Source organism: Carassius carassius, chromosome 5 (genome assembly GCF_963082965.1).
Source record: "Carassius carassius chromosome 5, fCarCar2.1, whole genome shotgun sequence".
In the NCBI taxonomy this organism is placed as follows: Eukaryota; Metazoa; Chordata; class Actinopteri; order Cypriniformes; family Cyprinidae; genus Carassius; species Carassius carassius.
Window position 1 is genome coordinate 7087666 of NC_081759.1, and position 20510 is coordinate 7108175.

The window sequence follows — 20510 nt, forward strand, 5'->3', positions numbered from 1 at the left end:
CTCGAGACCGGCGGGTCGAACAGGTGTAGTTCATCTCCAATCACTCCACCGGCCTCGCTCTCACGTCCCTCGGCCCCACCCCACTCGTCACAAACACTTATTAATTCATTGTTTCACTATGCATTTAAAATTTGGTTCTAATTATTTACAAAAAATAAATATACTGTATTAAAACACACATTAGATAGATAGGCAGATAGATCTATCAAAAGCTGATGAAGAATGTAAGAGCTAAAGTGGATAAAAAACCTCACAGCTTAAACGTAACCAAGACGTTATATAAAAGAAACATAAATGTACATGTGGGTGTTTTCTATCCATTAGTCTGATCCAAGACATACTACGGAAGACAAACAGCCTAAAATCTGTAAACTGACTGGTGCATGAAAAAAAGTACAGCTGTTATTTGTTGAAAATTGTCTGTCAGGTTTGCCGTCAGTGACGATGCACTCAATAAGACACGGGTGTCTTTGATATCATATTTGAGTTGAATGAGAAGAAAGGGAGTCATAGTATGACACCGGAGCGAATAAATGATGAGAAGCATCATTCTATAAAGTGAATGGATATTTGAGAGTGTGATATTTTAACTCTTGGCATCTAAAAGATGGGAAATTAAGTCTTGCGTTTACTGACCATATTCCTCTGTGCCATTAGGTGAGGAAGCTCTCACCATGTACATGGCCAAGAACAAGCTGGACAGGAAGATGGTCAACGCCACCCAAGGAGTCGAGGCACTGCACCAGCTCGCCTCCTCATACTTCATCGACCGCGATGGCACCATGCGCAAACTCCACGAAATACAGATCTCCAGCAACGCCATCAAGGTAAGCAAAAAAGAACGAGGGGAGAGGAATAAACCCATAGAAAGAAACATCCTCCATTATCCGCACACCGTCCATCTGTCCGTGGAGCTTTTTCTTGTTGGAGTCGACAGGCCACTGAAGAGCTCCTGGTAGACAGGGCTAGAGGTAACAGGAAGTCAAGCATGACAAAATTAAACGGAATTGACAATAGCTGCTGAGTCAGGATGACAGCAAGCAGCAGACGCAGCACTTGTGCTGCACTTAAATACAGGCATGGGCCTAAGAATGACTGACCTGACAAACTAGTGCAAATCTCCATGTGCATTTATGCTCAAAATGTTTCATCAGCAGGCCTTGTCTATGTTTGTGTGTCTCTATTAAAGTGCTATCCTTTGTGAAAAAAAGATGTGTTTAATTGTACTGAATCTGCACTTGTAGTGCACTTAAATATCCTTTTTAAAAGTACACTTAGTACACTAAGTCATTTGGTTCAATGTTTTGTCGCACTCTTAAAAAAGTGCTCTTATTTTGATGTGTTCAAACATCAAAACATACTAATCCACATGGAAAGTACTTAATTGTAATTGAAACTATTGTGTGTTATTTGATATTACATTTAAATTTAATATATTTTAAATATGCTAAATGGGAACTTTGTTATTACAAATGTGCAATTTGAAATATATTTAAATTCATGACATACAATTTTCAATAGAACTGAGATTAAAGTATATTTTATCATGAATTCTCGTCAGCCTACATTTTATTCATATTTCAAAGATAACAGAATTAAGAAATTACATATAAAGGTGTACTTAAGTACAATGTCAAAATTGTCTAATTGCATTTAATATACATTTAAACCTTCCATTTTCATTTAGTATAGCTTCAAATTCAGTTTGCATTTAAATAAATTTGTGTAAAGTATTATAGTTATAATATTTATTATTTCCTTTTTAAAGCTATAATACTGTGTACTTCTTTTTCTCAAGTATAAATTATGCTAAATTATGTATAGTTTTAAAAAGAATGTGCATACTGAGGAATCCATGGACAACACAAAGAACAATACATATATTTATAGAAAACAATTCATATTATGCATCAATATAAAAAAATATAGATTTATTATGAATGTGTGTCTATATGTAGCTGTATCTAAAACAATAGAATTATGTGATATGTCCTCATTTAGATACATGTGCGTGTGTGTGTGTGTGTGTGTGTGTGTGTGTGTGTGTGCGCGTGTGTCATATTGCAGACAGGAAACTGTTCCTGCATTCAGGAAGAGACAGAGGCTGATGCACACACACACACACACACACACGCACACACACACACACACACACACACACACACACACACACACACACACACACACATAGCTAGAAAGACCTGTGCTAACAATATCGATTGAGTTTGGATGGCAGTACAGCTCTGGAAGCTCACGTACATACAGACAGAATGAAAGTGTTGAAATGACAGCATGTCTTCCCTGTGAATCCTACAGACTGGTGCTCAGTGTGTTATTGGCATACAGAAATATGTATTATTATGTGGAACTGAGTGTCTGTACTACACTTAACTACATGCTAATTAGTGTGTGCAACAAACACGTGTAACATCTTAAAAAAATTTAAATGCTTGTTTCAGTTTTTTTATCTTTGTTTTATTTCAGTTTATCATAAATTATAATAGAAGTAATAATGAAATTACAGTATAACGGCAGGTTATTATTCAGTTATAGTTTACTAAAACTAAAACTGAAAAAAAAATAATCTGTTACTTTAAATAAAATAAATGTTAACTATTGTAATTTCTCGATGTTGTTTTATATTTAAATATATGTATAGTTTTTTACAACACTTACGTATTATATACACTTGAGATAGCATTATGCATGAAGACAATTAGGCTTGTTTTAGACCCTTTTTGCATTGCAACCAATCAAAATAAATAAATAAGCAGAAATGTGTCAATTTTGTTTTAATATTTATTAATCACTATATTTTCCCATTACAGAATTTATTTATTTGTTTGTTTGTTTGCATTAAGTTAATGCCAATGACCAAACATACCTACTCTAACTAACTAACTAACTAAATGTGATTTACTTTACAAACCATTTTAATCTTTGACAACATCCCCCAAAGGCTGGTTTTGTTCACTTCTGAGGACACTCGGAATACCGCTAAATAAACTCACACTCTCTCTGGCTTTTCAAACACACACGTTATGACAGCATGGCGTCAGGCTTCACTCTCTGGAGGCATGAAATGCATGACGTCTGTCAGCTAGCTTCTCTCTTACCCCGTCCTGCCAGGAGGGGACGTGCCCTAGACACTTCAGAATTTATTCGGGGGCTTGCAGCAGACAAATGAACAGTAAGAGGAGTAGAAAATGGACTCCCTGCATCACCTCTGCTGTATTTATCAGTGTCTTTTGTAGTCTGAGCACTGCTGAAGAGATCTATAACACTTAAATCGCAGAGAAGACGCTCTGTCACTGTGTGTTTCAGATGGGCTGTGATATTTTAACTCTCTCTGTAGAGTCAAATCACCTCATTGGATGAATGTTCTTTGAAAGCAATAGTCCATGGAAAATTGGACATTATGTCATTAACTTACCCACATTAAGTTTTAAACCCATATGTCTTTCATCTTTGGAATGCAAAATTAGACATTTTGAAGAATGTCCATGTTGCTGTTTTCCATATAACGAAAGCAGACTGTGACCAGGCACATTCTGTAGCTTGACAGCCACTACCTGCTTTCACTGTATGGAATAATCAGATTGTATGGCAAGCTGAATTAGCTTAAAATGCTCCCAGCATTACTCTTGTCATTCCATTTTTACTACTGACCATTATCTATTAGAGAGCATTCAATTTATTCCTTACAAGGAATAATCAAAATAAGTTTATTTATTATTATTATTATTATGTTTTTATTAATACAAATAAATGACTAATATTCTAGTAATATGCATGCTAATAAGCATCTAGGTAAGAGACCCTAAGTGTTACCAAAATAAATACAATGAGATAACTTTATAATTCAGTTTATACTTGTAATAATTACAATTGTAGAGCTTTCTAATTAAATTATTTCTGTTAACAACTACAATTAGAAGGATTTCTATATCAGACATAACTAGTAATGGTTACAATTAGAAAGCTTTGTCGTAATAATAACAATTAGACCACCTTTTAATTCACTTCATAATAGTATTTTACCATATTATATTAAAATAAATACAATTAGTTAACTTTTTAATTCAATTCTTTCTTGTATTAGTTACAGTTAGAGGTATTTCTAATTCAGTTCTTACTTGTAATGACCATTAAAGAGCATTCAAAGTCATTTCTTATTTGTAATAACCATTAGAGAGCTTTCTAATGCATTTCTTGTTTTGATTACAATTGGAGATAATTCTAATTCAGTTCTTTCTTGTAATAATTACAACTAGAGAGCTGTCTAATTCAATTCTTACTTGTAATAATTACAATTAGAGAGCATTTTAAAATGAATTCTTACTTGAAATAACCACAATTGGAGAGCTTTGTATTTCAATTGGAGCGCTTTCTAATTCAATTTCGACTATTAACAAAAAAAATAAAAAATCTAATTCTTATTTGTAATCTTTACAAAAATAGAGTTTTCTTGTTCAATTCTTGTAATAATTACAGAGCTTTCTAATTCTTCTCTAACTAATAATTACATCTGGAGAGTTTTTTTAATTCAATTCTTGTAATAACTACAATTAGAGAGATTTCTAATTCAGTTCATGTAATAATTACAATATATTTTTTTCTAATTAAATTCTTACTAGTAGCAATGTAATTACAGCAAATCACAGCATAGTGTCAGTTCTGGCAGGTCACGTTAGTCAAGCTCGCATCAGCTGATTCTCAGCTGATCCATGTCTACCTACAGGGATGTGACACCTATCACAGCACTAATATATAAGGTCCTTCAGTATTATCAACAGCTTCAGGTTGCTCAATAGCTAATTACCCACCTCCATTCCTGACTCTCCCTCTTGTCAGTCAGGATTCAGCCTTCTGATTCTCCTTGAATCAGACTCATTTCAAAATGTTACATTAAATTATTGAACCTAAAGACATCAGCAATACATTTATGTCTACATGTATGTTCTATTCTGTTACACTGGGGTTATTGATGCTCTCCCTGCTCTTATACATGCTAGACTGCATGGATGTGCATGGAGTTCTTTCCCAGAACAAAATTATACCACCAATCCAAAATGTATGCTAATTGGGAATCACCTTTGATGATAGTGGTCAGAACAGAAGTAAAGTTTGGAGCATTTTAAGCTAAATTCGTTTGCCACAATAATTATCCTGACATTCTTTGTGTGCTCCACAAAAAAGAAAGTTGTATGTGTCTGAAATGAAGGTAAATATTTAGGCAAGGGGCAGGCAAAGAGGGAGCAAGGAGCTTGGAACTCAGGTGGAGTTGGTGGAGGGAGGAGCCAGGGAGGAGCCCGGAGCAGAAAGAGACAGATGGTGCTCCAGAGACCTGCCAGGATGACGATCCACGCTGGAGTCGACGGTGGGAGGAGCCATGGTGGAGGAGTAGCCGACGACACCAGGGGGCCGACTGACGGAGACTGCGCCTGTGGGTGAGGAGCCCAAGATGGAGCAGAGCAGCCACAGAGCCAGGGTGACAGAGATGGTTCAGAGGTCCAAGGCAGTGCTGAAGGCACCGGCGACCGAGGCGGAGGTGGGGCTCCGGAAGCCCGCTGCGGAGTCGGAGCGACTGAGGACGCCGGAGCCGGAAAGAAGTAGGAGCCTGACAGAGCCGGAGGAATGGAATGATGAGGCGAAGCCACAGGAGTGGTGTCCCGAGGTGGCGGATGGTCGATGACTGACCAAGGTGGAGCCGGAGGGCTAGGGAGCCAGGTGGAGCTGGTGGGATGATGGGCCACGGTAAAGACGAGGGAGCAGGGTGGCAAGTTGGAGCCGCAGGGTCGAAGGACCGAGGTGGAGTCCAGGACTCGGAGGCTGGAGGCGGAGACAGGGAATCCACACGCCAAGGCGGAGCTGGAGACTGGAAGTCTCCACGGCGAACCATCGCACCCAGATGGTACTGACTGAGGGTGAGCTGCGGGACTGACTGGCACCAGTGGAGATGAGGTCGAGGAACTTGCTGTTATGGGAGGAGATGAGAGAGGGAGGCCGGGAGGAAACATAGGACCATCAGGGCTGGACAGAACCAGCAGAGAGACAGGAGATTCAGGGTTGGACTGAACCAGCGGAGAAACAGGGGATTCGGGGCTGGGCTGAACCAGCGCAGAAACGGGAGATTCAGGGCTGGGTGGAACCAGCGGAGAAACAGGAAATTCAGGGCTGGACAGAACCAGCAGAAATGGAGCAGAGGAACTTTCTGGTCTAGGAGGAGGCGGGAGAGGGAGGCTGGAAGGGGACACAGGAAGATAAGGGCTGGACGGAACCAGCAGAGAAACAGGAGATTCAGGGCTGGGTGAAACCAGCGGAGAAATAGGAGATTCAGGATTTATCTCCACAAACCAGTCTATAAGGTCCATTAATTCCTCCATATAACTCACAGAAACCAAGTGCAGCTCACCCTCAGTCGCAGGAGTGTGGGCAGGGCTTTCCTCCACGCCCTCGATCTCCACCAGTAATCCCACGACGCACGGTGTTGCCGGCTCACACACCTGGTGAGTCGTGCTCTCGAGTCCTTGCTTCCCCACAATGATAGGCTCGGGCTCTGTGGCTGCGGTGGGCTCTGGCTTTATCTCCATGCAGCGGGAAGACGGCTAGCTGGTCTCTGGTTCGGGAGTGGGGCTAGAGCTATCTTCTTCAGCGGTGCAGATGGTGAACGAAGATCCATTTTTCCCCAGCACCCACTCCACAAAAGCGGCGAAATCCTCTCTGGGACCGTTCGCTGGCAGGCGTGCCTTACACCGGTCTGGAAAGTGGGTAAGGCACGCCAGATCGAGAAAGTCCCTGGTGTGGTCCCCCAGCGAACGGTCCGACTGCTCCAGGCATAGGAGCTGGACAGCAGGTAAGGCCATTCCGGGAGAGGGGAAAAACAAAACAAAAAAGAAAGAAAAACGCGGCTAAATACACTTTTAGGTCCGTGATTCTGTTACAGCTGCTGGTGTGTTAATGAAGGCGCAGGAGGAAGAATATATATAAAAGGGTTCTTTTAATGATCGTGGGAGAATAAGGGCACATCCAACATAATACAATACGATACAATAATCACGGACAAGGAGGAACTAAACAGACAGGGTATTTAAGCACAACGGAAGTAATCAGGGGAATGGAGACTGGTGGGGATTAAACAAATCAACCAAACAGGAAAAGGAACATGACCAAATAAGGAAACTGAAAGTCCATGAACATAACAGTTTTCTTGCTCTGTAGGATTTTTACTAGTAGAAAATAAACTCATTAAAGAAGCATAACAGCACTGAAATGGAGCGAACACAAAGGAAACATAGCAGGCAACACATGGAGCTCATTAGATGCAATGACCCAAAGAGATCAGAATAATCAAATCTCAGCTTCTTGTATTTACATTTTTTTTGTTCTTTTGTTTATTTTATGTATGTGCATTTTTGTATGTTTTATGCAATTATTATTTAATGTCACTAAACGTGTAGCATATTCATGTACACATAAAATGAGAAATGAAGTGAATCAGATGGAGTCCTGTTTTTTGCAATCAGCTTCATATCCCACAGAGAAGCAGATTCATCCTAACAAATGTTTCTTGTTTTTCCCTTTTGGGAACTGTTTAAGAATACAATTAAGATCTCGTCTAACAGATTAATAAAAGGTGCACTTTTATAATTGGGTGTTTTGGACTGACAAAGCCTAGATTGATGCTGTAAGAGAGAGAGCTGTGTGATAGTGGCCCCTCAAGGTCATGTCTTCCTCTCTCAAATCCTTTCAGCTGATTTAGTTTTAAACTCCATATGCAAATGTATGATGATGTAGCGACATTTCAGAGGACATCTATTTAAAAATCTATTGGTTGGCCAGTATCCAGCAACGAGTTCCCAAAACAGGTGCTGTTAAAATGGAGGCTTTTTTTTCTGCACAAAGACCATCAGCTGTGTGATTATGCAGAAGAGCTGGTTGACATCACTCATATGTGTGCGGTACAACATCGCTCTGATATGCTGCTGTAACTGAGCAGGGAAAACAATGCCTAAGATGTTAATTTATAATGAACTAAATTATAAACACAATACTTTCGTTTTTGCCCCATTTTTCATGAGCTGAACTCAAAGACCTAAAACTTTTTCTGTCTACACAAAAGGACTATTTATCTCAAATATTGTTCACAAATCTGTCTAAATCTGTGTTAGAGAGCACTTCTCCTTTGCTGAGATAATCCATCCACCTCACAAGTGTGTTATATCAAGATGCTGATAAGACAGCATGATTATTGCACAGGTAAGCCTTAGGCTAGCCACAATAAATGCCACTCTAATATGTGCAGTTTTACTGTATTGGGGGGTCCGGGGAGGTCCAAAAACCAGTCAGTATCTGGTGTGACCACCATTTGCCTCGCGCATTGCAACACATCTCCTTCGCATAGAATTGATCAGGTTGTTGACTGTGGCCTGTGGGATGTTGGTCCACCCCTCTTCAATGGTTATGCAAAGTTGCTGGATATTGGCAGGAACTGGAACACGTTGTCATATACGCCGATTCAGAGCATCCCAAACATGCTCAATGGGAGACTTATCCGGTGAGTATGCTGGCCATGCAAGAACTGGGATGTTTTCAGCTTTCAGGAATTGTGTACAGATCCTTGCAACACTGGGCCATGCATTATCATGCTGCAACATGAGGTTATGGTTGTGGATAAATGTCACAACAATGGGTCTCAGGATCTCATCACGGTATCTCTGTGCATTCAAAATGCCATCAATAAAATGCACCTGTGTTCGTTGTCCATAACGTACGCCTGCCTATACCATAACTCAACCGCCACCATGGGCCACTCGACTGGGCATGTCTGCCATCTGTCCTGTACATTGAAATCCGGGATTCATCCATGAAGAGAACACTTCTCCAAAGTGCCAGATGCCATTAAATGTGAGCATTTGCCCACTCAAGTCAGTTACTGCGACGAACTGCAGTCAGGTCGAGACCCCGATGAGGACAAGGAGCATGCATATGAGTTTCCCTGAATTGGTTTATGAGAGTTTGTGCAGAAATTCTTTGGTTATGCAAACCGATTGTTGCAGCAGCTGTCCGGGTGGCTGGTCTCAGATGATCTTGGAGGTGAAGATGCTGGATGTGGAGGTCCTGGGCTGGTGTGTTTATAAGTGGTCTGTGGTTGTGAGGCCCTTTGGATGTACTGCCAAATTCTCTGAAATGCCCTTGGAGACGGCTTATGGTAGAGAAATGAACATTCAATTCACAGGCAACATCTCTGGGGGGCATTCTTGCAGTCAGCATGTCAATTGCATGCTCCCTCAAAAGTTGCGACATCTGTGGCATTGTGCTGTGTAATAAAACTGCACATTTTAGAGTGATATTTAATTGTGGCTGGCCTAAGGCACACCTGTGCAATAATCATGCTGTCTAATCAGCATCTTGATATGCCACACCTGTGAGGTGGATGGATTATCTTGGCAAAGGAAAAGTGCTCACTAACACGTATTTAGACAGATTTGTGAACAATATTTGAGAGAAATAGGCCTTTAGAAAAAGTCTTAGGTCACTGAGTTAACCCTTGTGGATTGTTCAAATTCACTACCCTTTCGAGTTGTTCGGGATGAAAACATCCACTCAATTATACTGCTGTAAAAATGTATCAGATTCATATTTTTTTTTTATTTTTTTTTGCATAAATCTGTTAATCAACCTCAGTCCTGTTCAAAACTACCAAATGTTTTAAAAAAAATCCAAGATTTTAACTCTTTAATTGCCAAGTTCATAAATTATGTCACTGATTTGGGGGAAAAAACACACAAAATGACTTATTTTCAATATAAAAGTAATTGTGGCTGGATTTTATTTTAACTTTTTATAACAGTCTTGGGCATGTCAAAGATTAGTAGCAACATTGGCTTTGATGCATTTTTAGTTTTTGTGCAACATTAGATTTAATTTTTTTCTCCCTAATTTGTTGTTGGTGGCTGTTTTTGCCCCATTGACTTCCATTATAAAGACATTTTTTGATTGCAAAGCCATGACACCATGTAATCATGCATTCTTGATTGTTTGTGTTTTTCCCTTTTGGGAAGAGGTAAAATATGTTAATTTTACAGTTGATCACTAGGTGGGACCATAAACCCTTTAGATAGGCCTGTGCAAAAAAAGGCTTAGTTTCTGGCTTGTATATGCAGTTATATGGAGTATAACAGCAAATTATAGTGTTTGTGTGTGTGTGAGATTCTTGATTGTTTGTGGTTTTCCCTGTTGGGAAGAGGTAACATTTGTTATTTTTACAGTTGATCACCAGGTGGGACCATTAAAGGGTAACTAAACCCATGGTCAGAGCCTGACTCCACCCACTGACAATATTAGAAAAATGCAGATCACAGCGGAGATAGAGGGGATGAACCGAGGGCGGGGCTGAGCGAGTGCGGCGTGAACCTGAGACCCGCAGTGACGGATTGATTGACAGCTGCTGTCAGAGACGCTAAAATTGAGAGTGACTGTAATGACGCAAGTAGCTTTGCAACAGAGCGATCATTTGAAGTAGAGGACTTTTCTCCCCCACCTTCACCTGAAGTGGAGGATGTCGAGGTGTCTGTTCATATCAATTCGAGCCGCTGGCTCAAACTGGGGTCTTAACTCCCGCATCGCGTCGCTTTTCAGCGCGAGCTGTGTGGAGAAGCCCATTTCCACCTCCATTGCGTTGGAGAAGCAATCCCGTGTAAAAATGCAGTCTGCACACTCCAGCTCTAGGCGGGAACTCACGGTCTTCCAGGCCAAGTGCATGCAACCACTGGCGCCTAATTTTAAAGTCTGCTGGAAAACTATGCAGTCCAGCAGTGCTGTCACAACCAGCAACACACCTACGTACCATCCTGACCACTGTACTAAATACAGATAAATCTACGCTAACTTGAAGATATACATAACTCTATAATTGATATGCTAAATAGATGCTATAATAGTCTATCTTGATCGTTTTCAATACTCGCAATTCTAACTCCTGACTCACTACAGTGATTTTGACGGAACAAGATGGTTTTATACTGACAAGGGCGTGGTAGCTCGTACCAAGGGGCGTGGTGGGCTGGAAACTGCTTACGTCACCTGCCACCGCTTACGTCACTTGCCACCGCAACATCCAATAGGAAAAATCAACTGCAGTAGCCACCGTTCAACCTGAAGAGGGCAGCACTCAGACGTTTTTACACCATATATTGTAGAATTAAAACACTTTATACTCAAATGTCAAAAAAGTTACTCGAATCAATGAACAGCACTAATAAAGCCCCATTTTTATAGATCATTTACTAAAAAAAGTTGGTTCAGGGTTTAGTTACTCTTTAACCATTTAGATAGGCCTGTGCAAAAAAAGCTTAGTTTCTGACTTGTATATGAAGCTATATGGAGTATAACAGCATATTATATTGAGTGTGTATGTGTGTGTGTGTGAGAAAGAGAGAGAGAGTGTGTGTGACAGAGACCTTTGCGCACTTACCTTAATGTATTTCAGAAAATCACAATGTACACCTCAGCTCTTAGAACTACATGGAGTAAACAAAAGTGTATTTATGCACCTGCTGCCTTTTAATGGTGGTGAAAGTTTTTGGTTGTTAAGGGATGACGTAAGAAGCGCTGTTTCCGGGTCCAGGCCTCAACTCGCTTCACTTGAGAATATGACCTCAGCAGCCGTTTATGAGCACTGTTTATTCATATTGATAATTTAAGTTGAACGCTTTCAAACTTACGATATACACTACAGTCTCCGTGCTTACAGCGTCCCAAACACAAATAATTTTTATATATTTTTTTTTATATTTATATTTTCATTGTCTGGCAATCTGGTACTTCAGTATGGAGTTAAAGGTTAATATTATAACTTTTTCGCTAGTATTCTATCACATTGTGAGATTGTATTAGCACCTTTTGTTGTTTTCTTGTGGTAACTGATAGAGCGTTTGGACACGGAAGCGCTGCTACGTGACGTCAGACTTAACAAGCGAATAGACTAAACAAAAGCAAAGTACGTGGATTTAAACAATTGCATGCCATCGTGCTGGATATTTAATGGTGAGAAGAGCAGCAAGCAACACGAGAAAGGGCTTGACTTGTACCAAAGTTTTAGAAATGATTATGTAGCGTGACCCCTCCAGCGAGCTGCAGCTTATTTGAAGTTGGTATTGCATTTTGGTTCATAATACATTAAGTTCATAAATTTGATGCGAAGTAGATTTTTTTACAGGATTTTAAGGTTTTAAACTGGCTTTACCATCAAGAAAAGAGGAGTATTTCACATATAGGCCATCTGTACTTTTCACCATCAAAAGGAAGCAGGTGCATAAACACACTTCTTTTTTTATTGTTTACTCCATGTAGTTCTGAGAGCATGAGGTGCATATTTTGATTTTTTTCAGATACTGTATATCAAGGTAAGTGCACAAAGGTCTCTCTCACACCCTCTCTTTCTCTCTCTCTCTCTATCACACACACACACACACACTATAATTTGCTATTATACTCCATATAACTCCATACAAGCCAGAAACTAAGCCTTTTTTTGCACAGGCCTATCTAAAGGGTTAATGGTCCCACCTAGTGATCAACTGTAAAAATAACAAATGTTACTTTTACAAACTTTACCCCCTAGTGGACGAAAACGTCCCCAACAACGCACAAGGGTTAAACTCATGAAAAATGGGGGCAAAAACAAAAGTTTAGTTTTTATAATTTTGTTTAGTGTAGTTGCATCATTTAAAGTTACGTTTGAACTTTCAAGAATTCCGATTTCCCCACCTTAGACCTAAAATAACAGGGCGATATTCATACATTTGTGCAAGGCAGTAGAGTAACATAACTGTCACTGTAAGTCACATTACAATGATAACATAACTATTTCTCTACATTAGATGCATATATTTATGGTCAATCCTTTTCTTACTCAGACCACGTGACTCCAAAAGTACCTTGAACTGTAGAGAAGCCAGTAAGCCTATCTATTATTGTTAGTTGCTATTTATAAGAAAAAAAGTATTGCTGATTCCACAAAAATATTACAGCTTTTTTCAAAATTAATAATAATCCAAAATGTTTCTTGAGCAGCAAATCAGCATATTAGAATTATTTCTGAAGGATCATTTGAAAATTAAGGCTGAAGTAAGGATGCTGAAAATTCAGCTTATAAATGACATTTTAACATATATTCACACTGAAAACAGTTATGTTATTATGTAATAATATTTCATTATATTACTGTATTGTTTACTGCATTTTCAGTTAAATAAATGCAGCCTTGATGAGCAGAAAAGAGAACCAACCCCAAACCTTTGAACAAAAGTGAAAATCATTTAAATTAATTTAAATACAATGCTAATTATATATATAAGGCACTGCACTCTAAACATAGTGGAATATGTCAGATAATATGAGTTATTTTAGCAGAAAGTCATGGATAAATACTCAGCACATGAACAGCATCACATCCTGAGAATGACTCCAGTAATGCCCAGTGCACTGCATGTGTGCTATTTTTTCCAGTCCTTGTCAGACTGTGTGATATGAGAGATCTCAGCTAAAGCTAAGGCATACTGTGAGACATCAGCTTTCTTTTACGTCAGACACTGTGGATTTTATTCACAATTGGCATTGATGACTGGCTGCTTTACAACATCAGTCGTGTCACATTTGGACATTGCAATAATGAAATTTGGAGAAGCTGGAGGCTGTCATTGACTGCTTATATTTCAGAGTGAATAGACAAGTATTTTTAACTAAAATCTGACATATATCTAGTTTGCCCTCTTTGTTAGCCAAAAAAGAAAAAGATTGGAAACAATGAAGATACCACTGGCCTCTCAGGTAGCTGAGGTTCACGTCACTATCAGAAGCTCAAAATAGAACTTCATTATAGGGCTGACAAGTGACAGATGTAATAAGAAACAGGCACCGTTGTCGTCCCATGATGCCTTGCTTCATCGCAGATTTCTCCGGATACAGTTTGTTCTTTAATGCTACAAGATCTTCTAATCTCCCCATAAGACAAAACAGTCCCAGCTTTGATAGGAGCACAGGGCTGTCGCCATCTTCCTGACGATCTTTACATGAATACATGATGAAAGCAGAAACTACATCAACACAAACACATCTGGACAGACAGTGCTTTCCTAAATGCAGAACATGTGCGGCAGGTGGAATCAAAGCTTGCAGATTTGCAGGCTTCTAAGTCAAATTTGTACATGCATGTTATTGTGTTTATCTGTGTAAGCTTGAATGAGCATCAAGTCATGCGACTTTTCAGTTTTTGTGCATAATCCTACAAATCTCTGTCTTCATTAGATGAGGGCTTTGGTTTTGTTTAATACTCTGGCAATCTATGTCTTAATCCGCTGATTATTTGTGTGTGTGTGAGAGAGAGAGTCCTGAAGCTTTTAGACTCCGGAGATTATTCTCTTTACATGCGAAGTGACGTGTGCTACAGAGCTTCATAAAGGGATTTTTAAAGAAATCGTTTTCTGAAATATGAAATATCAGTCATTTAGTCTAAATTATTAGTCTTTTTTTCCCACAAAGCACTAAAGCAGATATTTATCTGAATGTTCATGATACTCTGTTATATTCAGCTGAGGTCATATAATAACTTGTGAGGAACAGATCCATATTTATTTCAGTACTTGCTGAAAACATTTATTGTAGCTCTCAAAGCCTTGTGGAAAAGAAATACACTATAGCATACTTCTGCAAACTCTATGTAATGATAGCAAACACTTAATTGTATATTGATTGCAATAAAATGCTATTGTATTATAGTAGTTTGAATGTACATTGAAAGCAAATATATAAACATCAGCGTGTTTTTGACCTACTTAAAAGACTGGCGTACAGCTTTATATCCAATTTCATAACTAGGTTTACTTTAAAGTATCCTTTTTATTGAGTGTTTTTTTTTTTATAAACTTTTGTCCTGCTAAAGTACACTTATTCTGATGTGTTGACCAACATACTACAGCACGTTAAGTACTTTTTTTTAACAATGTTAACTTTGTTATTTAATATTGCATTATAACAATTAACATATAACATTTATAACAAAGTGCACTTAAGAGGTTTTATATTTCATTAATATTATATTATCTGCAAGTACAGTTTTTTTTGTATACTTTAAGGATTCAAAAGGCATTACAAGTGCATTATCATTAAAATTAAGTGCACCTTTTTTGAAAAGGGATTTTTTTTTTCTATCTGTTCAAGAAGCACATTTGTATTTGTACACCATTCCAAACTATATGGCTCTTGTGTTCCAAGTAAAACAGATGATCATATGCACAGGATAATTAAATGAAAGAATTAAATTTTTACCTTGTTCTTGGTTCTCTGTTGTTTCCTAACAGGAACAGGCAAACAGCTCGTAGGTTTCAGGTGTGTTATTGTGATGTGCTCTGACATGTCGCCTGCAATCACCTGCCTACAGGCACTAAAGGTCAGACGCGTGCTACAGTTCTGCTACCGTGTCATTGCAATTAAAGTGACCCTGAGAGTGTGCAGAAGTAACACTCTGCAGAACAAAAGACTGTATTTAGGTCAAAGGCTGCTGTAAATCATACTCTGGAGGCTGCAATAAGTTGACAAAATAACAGTGAAAAAAACACAGAAAAAAATTATTTCCCAGTGCATATTTATCTTAAATTAGAAAGATCCAGAAAACGGAAAAATTATAATAATAATAATAATAATAACAATAATAAAAATAAATAATAATAATAATTCAAGAACTCATCAGCTTATGGGGAATACAAGACTAGAAGAACACAAGGTTTATAAATACACAGGGAGGTAAATGTAGAAACTACAAAACACCTGGAAAAAATCAAGAAGACATCAGAAAACAATGCTGCCTCAAATGCACCTGGGAAACTCAACCCTCTGAGTCAGGGATTCACTGTTTAAGACAAAAAAGGCATCTGAAAAATGACCATCTAACAAAATGCACTTACTGTGCACCTTATTAATTCACATGGTTTCTAGTAGAAACATTTAGTAAGTAACTAAGTGCAAATTTAAAGGAAAAGTCCACCCAAACAATTAAAATATGCTCCACCTCAGTACATCCAAGATCATGTGCAGTGAATGGGTGCCATCAGAATGAGAGTTAAATCAGCTGATAAAAACATCACAATAATCCAAAAGTATTCCATATTACTCCAGTCCATCAGTTAACATCCCGAGAAGCCCAAAACTGCACGTTTATGAGAAACAAATCGAGCATTAAGAATTTTTAGCCTCAGACTGTTGATTCTGGCTAAAATTCTTATTGCTTCCTCCAGTGAAAAAGTCATCTGGTCAAATGAACAAATAAAACAAAGTTTACAAAACAGTCCAAATCAGCTCTAAATCAATATTCTGGATGGATACAAGTGCAGTTTAAAATTGTCTTAATGATAGATTTGTTTCTTACAAACACTTGCTTCACAAGACATTGATGGAATAGAGTGGCATGGATTACTTGTTGATTCCTTTTTTTTTATCACCACATTCTGATGGCACCCATTCACTGCAGATGATCCATTGAGTGTTTACTCAGGTTACTGTCACTATTACTATTAATACTATTTATTTATAAATCTTTAGCACACGAGTGGTCTCACAGAGTTTGTTCTACCGATTGATTGAGGATTGAGGTATGATTATTTAAAACATGCAGCTTGCAAGGGAGGTGTGCTATTACTTTTCTAAGCAATAGGACTTCGGATTTTTGCCCATGGCCATTACAAGAACATATTGATTGAGTTTTCTGGGAGTTAAGGTGGTGTGCACACTCTATGATTTGACACATGAAGGCAGCAACATACTGCATAAAGTAATAACCAACACCAGCATAGGTTGTAAATATATATATATATATATATATATATATATATATATATATATATATATATATATATATAAAACAGTAAAATAAATATAAACATTTCCACTGTCATTTTCATATGCAGAGGGTGAAATGCAAAGCTTTGCAATCTTAAAATCACAGTCCCTTAATTGCTATTTCATTACTTTTTTCTTGATTGCACAATAATAGTGAAGTCAAGAACACTATGAAGCAACACGAATGGAGGTATGGCAATTAAGTGACCAAAACATGGAAAAATAAATCTTAAAATTATAGCTCCAGCTCTGGACATTTGTAAACATTTTGTCAGGGTTCTCTCACTTCAGTCTAGTGTTATTCATGTTTTTGTGACAGAGCCCTGATACTCTCCTCATGTCATTGTTTTCATGTGAGTGCGCGGCTTCGAGACTGTGCACTCTTGTTTGCGTGTCCTGTTTCATGTTGGAGCGTGGTGTTCGGATCCCGGCACTCATGTTTTTTCATTAGCTGCGAGTTTGTGTCTAATTCAAGCACATGGCTTGTGATTGGTTTGCTGGCCATGTGTTTGTTTCGTGTGAGCACATGGCTTTTGTCTTAGTTCTGATGTGCCATGTGCTCTCGTCAATTGTCTTGACCCCACCCATCTTGTTACCTGATTATTGATGTAATTTTCCCCACATGTGTTCCCTCGTTACCCTCCTCATTAGCTCCCTATTTATTGTCCTTGTGTTTGCAGTCTGGTTGCTAGTTCGTCGTCGAATATTTGTCTTTGCTTATCGTGCCTTGCCTTGTCAGTCCAGATTTGTCTGTTTCCCCTACAGCGTAGTTTTTGTTTGTTTATTTTATTATTACTATTAAAGAGCCCTTCTCTCTGCATCATTGAGTCCTCACCTCATCACTCTACCCGAACCCTGACACATTTATGAACAAAAGAATGAACATGATTCAGGGATAAAGACAAAAAAGGCATCTAAAAAATTACCATCTAACAAAGTGCACTTACTGCGCATCCAGGTGGATGCTGCACACTGGTGTAAAGCCATTTGAGGATCCAGAAAAGTGCTAAATAAATGTAACAAATTATTGATGAATTAATTAATATTGCATCCAGGTGATAATGAATCAACAATACATAGTTCATAGTGACGTGTTTTTTTTTTTCAAGGGGTTTAAAGTACCCAAAAATTACTCAATAAAAGTGCAAGTATTTGGTTAAAAACATACTTGAGTGAAAGTAAAAGTGCATCTTAAACTGCACTGAAGTGTTAAAAAAGAAGGACAAATCTCTGCAACATAATACCACAGTATTGCTGTATAAGTACAGTAATCCGGTAACAATTACCCAGGTATTTTACACACCTGGTTTGATGTTATCTGTATCTGTCTTCAGGTGACAGAGACGCGGACGGGTCCACTTGGCTGTAGCACGTATGATAACCTGGACTCTGTCAGTTCTGTTCTTCTTCAGAGCCCAGAGAGCAAACTCCATCTGCAAGGTATGTGACTTTTGCATTTCACTGTGGTTTCAATTGGTTGTGTTAACACTGCACCCAATTCAACTTTGTATTGCCTGACTGTCTGCACTGTTGTTCTGCAACAAACTCATTTGAGTTAGAAAAAAAAAAGATTTGAAAATGAGAATTGATTGTATACCTATACTAGTGACAGATAGGAAGGAATAATGCTCAGAATAGCAAACTAGAACATGCTGTAATGACTGGTACGATTCAGAGTGAAATAAGCTTAGATTTAATCTCAAAAAGTGGGATGTATGTGTGAAAATAGCTCACAGAATCATAGACGTTTAAAGCTGCTGACAGCTGAGTTTATCACAGAGAATTTTAGGGGGACTGAGATGAAAGACAGGCTACTGAAACCCCCCTAAACAGTGTCTAGCAACATCTAGGATTTGCATAAATGACTTTTTAAATCCATCATCAATCCAGCTGCTTGTGTGTCAAATTTAAAGCAGACAAAAGAAGTGCAGAAATGTTTTCCTTGAAGCATTTACATATGAAAAACATAATGTCTTTATAATTCCTGTCTATCAGAAAACACTTTTTTTTTTTTTTGATTTGATGGTGCGCACATCTGCTGTATTGACACATGCTTTGGAAGAGAGAAACACAGTTGCACAGCTGCGGCAAGATGCGCCTGCAGGGAAAATAAATGTGTATGAATCTGTCTGGCTGATAATACTAGAGGTAACACAAGATGTGCTCACCAGGGACGAAAGAAGGGATGAAACTAAAAGAAACATGAACAATTCTGTTCTGTAACATTTACAGTAATGACTTTTAAGATGTATTACTTTTAAGAAGTATTTTAGCTATTTTTCTTTTGAATTATATATTGCATCATGTTGTTAAAAAATATTTTCAATTATGAAAAAATATATATAATATTTTCTTAGAATACTAATGTTTATTTAGCATTGTACTTTTGTATAAAACAAAACATGAATCACAGTAAATTACATATTGCATTGTGTTGGATATATATATATAATTGTTAATCATTTTGATATTTTATTAAAATAAATAAATAAATACATAATCACATATATCTTAACTTTCTTTTAACTTAAACAATTGAAAATGGGTGGAAATCTCATTATGAAATAAATGTCTTTCTCAAATACACATTGGACACAATTATTGGTAATGAGTAAAATATCTGTGAAGTATATTTCCATTCATATTTACAATTTTGAGCATTTTGAGCAATTTTTAAGTATGATTTTAATTTATCATACTTAATTATTTTCAAACCACGTTGTGGTGTGTTTTAGTTTTGGAAATATTTAAAATTAACAGCAAAAGTCTTGGCAGAAAACGTACTCGGTTACTAAACGTAACCTCGGTTCTCTCTAGAAGAGCGAACGAGTACTGCGTCTTAGCTAAGACGCTACGGGAAAAGTCTCTTTTCACGAAATACTGAAGCAAAAAAATTATCCTTAATTTTGTATTTATGTAAAGCGCATTTGCAGCAGTACACAGCCATAGGCGAGACGGCTCGTTCGCTCATTGGCTTGTTCTGCGGCAACTGCACAGCCTATCGAGCGCGGGCTGATGCAAAATCAGACCAATAAGGGCGCTTCGCGCCCTTCTTGCCACTTCCCGCAGAAACGGGTGTGGCCCAACCTATAAAAGGAGCTCGAAAAGGCTGACTCACCTGATTTATTTCATCGCCGAAGCGAACCAGAGTGAATCGTGCGCACGGCAGAGAACGCAGTACTCGTTCGCTCTTCTAGAGAGAACCGAGGTTACGTTTAGTAACCGAGTACGTTCTCTTACGAGAGCTCTCTCGTACTGCGTCTTAGCTAAGACGCTACGGGAACCCAATGCAAAACGCCGTGCGCGCAGGGATCACACACCAATAAACCTGAAGCAACGCCCAGGATTTACAGTGCACAGTCACCTGAGGGACTCACAGAGAGTCCAGGACATAAAAGGGGGAAAGCCCTCCGTCCCATATCTAGCAGCATCCGTAGATGCAGCAATATGACATCACACAGCCGAGGCAAGCCTGACCAATGTGGCAATGCGGGTCTTACGCAATACTGCCCATATAACAGTCGGCAGCGCATAGCGCTCATGAACTCAGAATTCCCCTCAGGGCCCTGATCCGACAGCAGCCTTGCTTGCAAGGCGGGAACCTCCAGGTTATA

General features: G+C 38.5%; 1 protein-coding gene across 1 annotated transcript in view; it reads left to right on the forward strand.

Annotated features, from left to right (window-relative positions):
- Positions 1–20510, forward strand: part of LOC132140721 (BMP/retinoic acid-inducible neural-specific protein 1) — a 171685-nt gene that overhangs the window by 87492 nt on the left and 63683 nt on the right. The window contains exons 4-5 of the mRNA XM_059549637.1: positions 658–827; positions 18231–18336. Of these exons, the coding sequence (XP_059405620.1) occupies positions 658–827; positions 18231–18336 (276 nt within the window). The remainder of the gene's footprint in view (positions 1–657; positions 828–18230; positions 18337–20510) is intronic.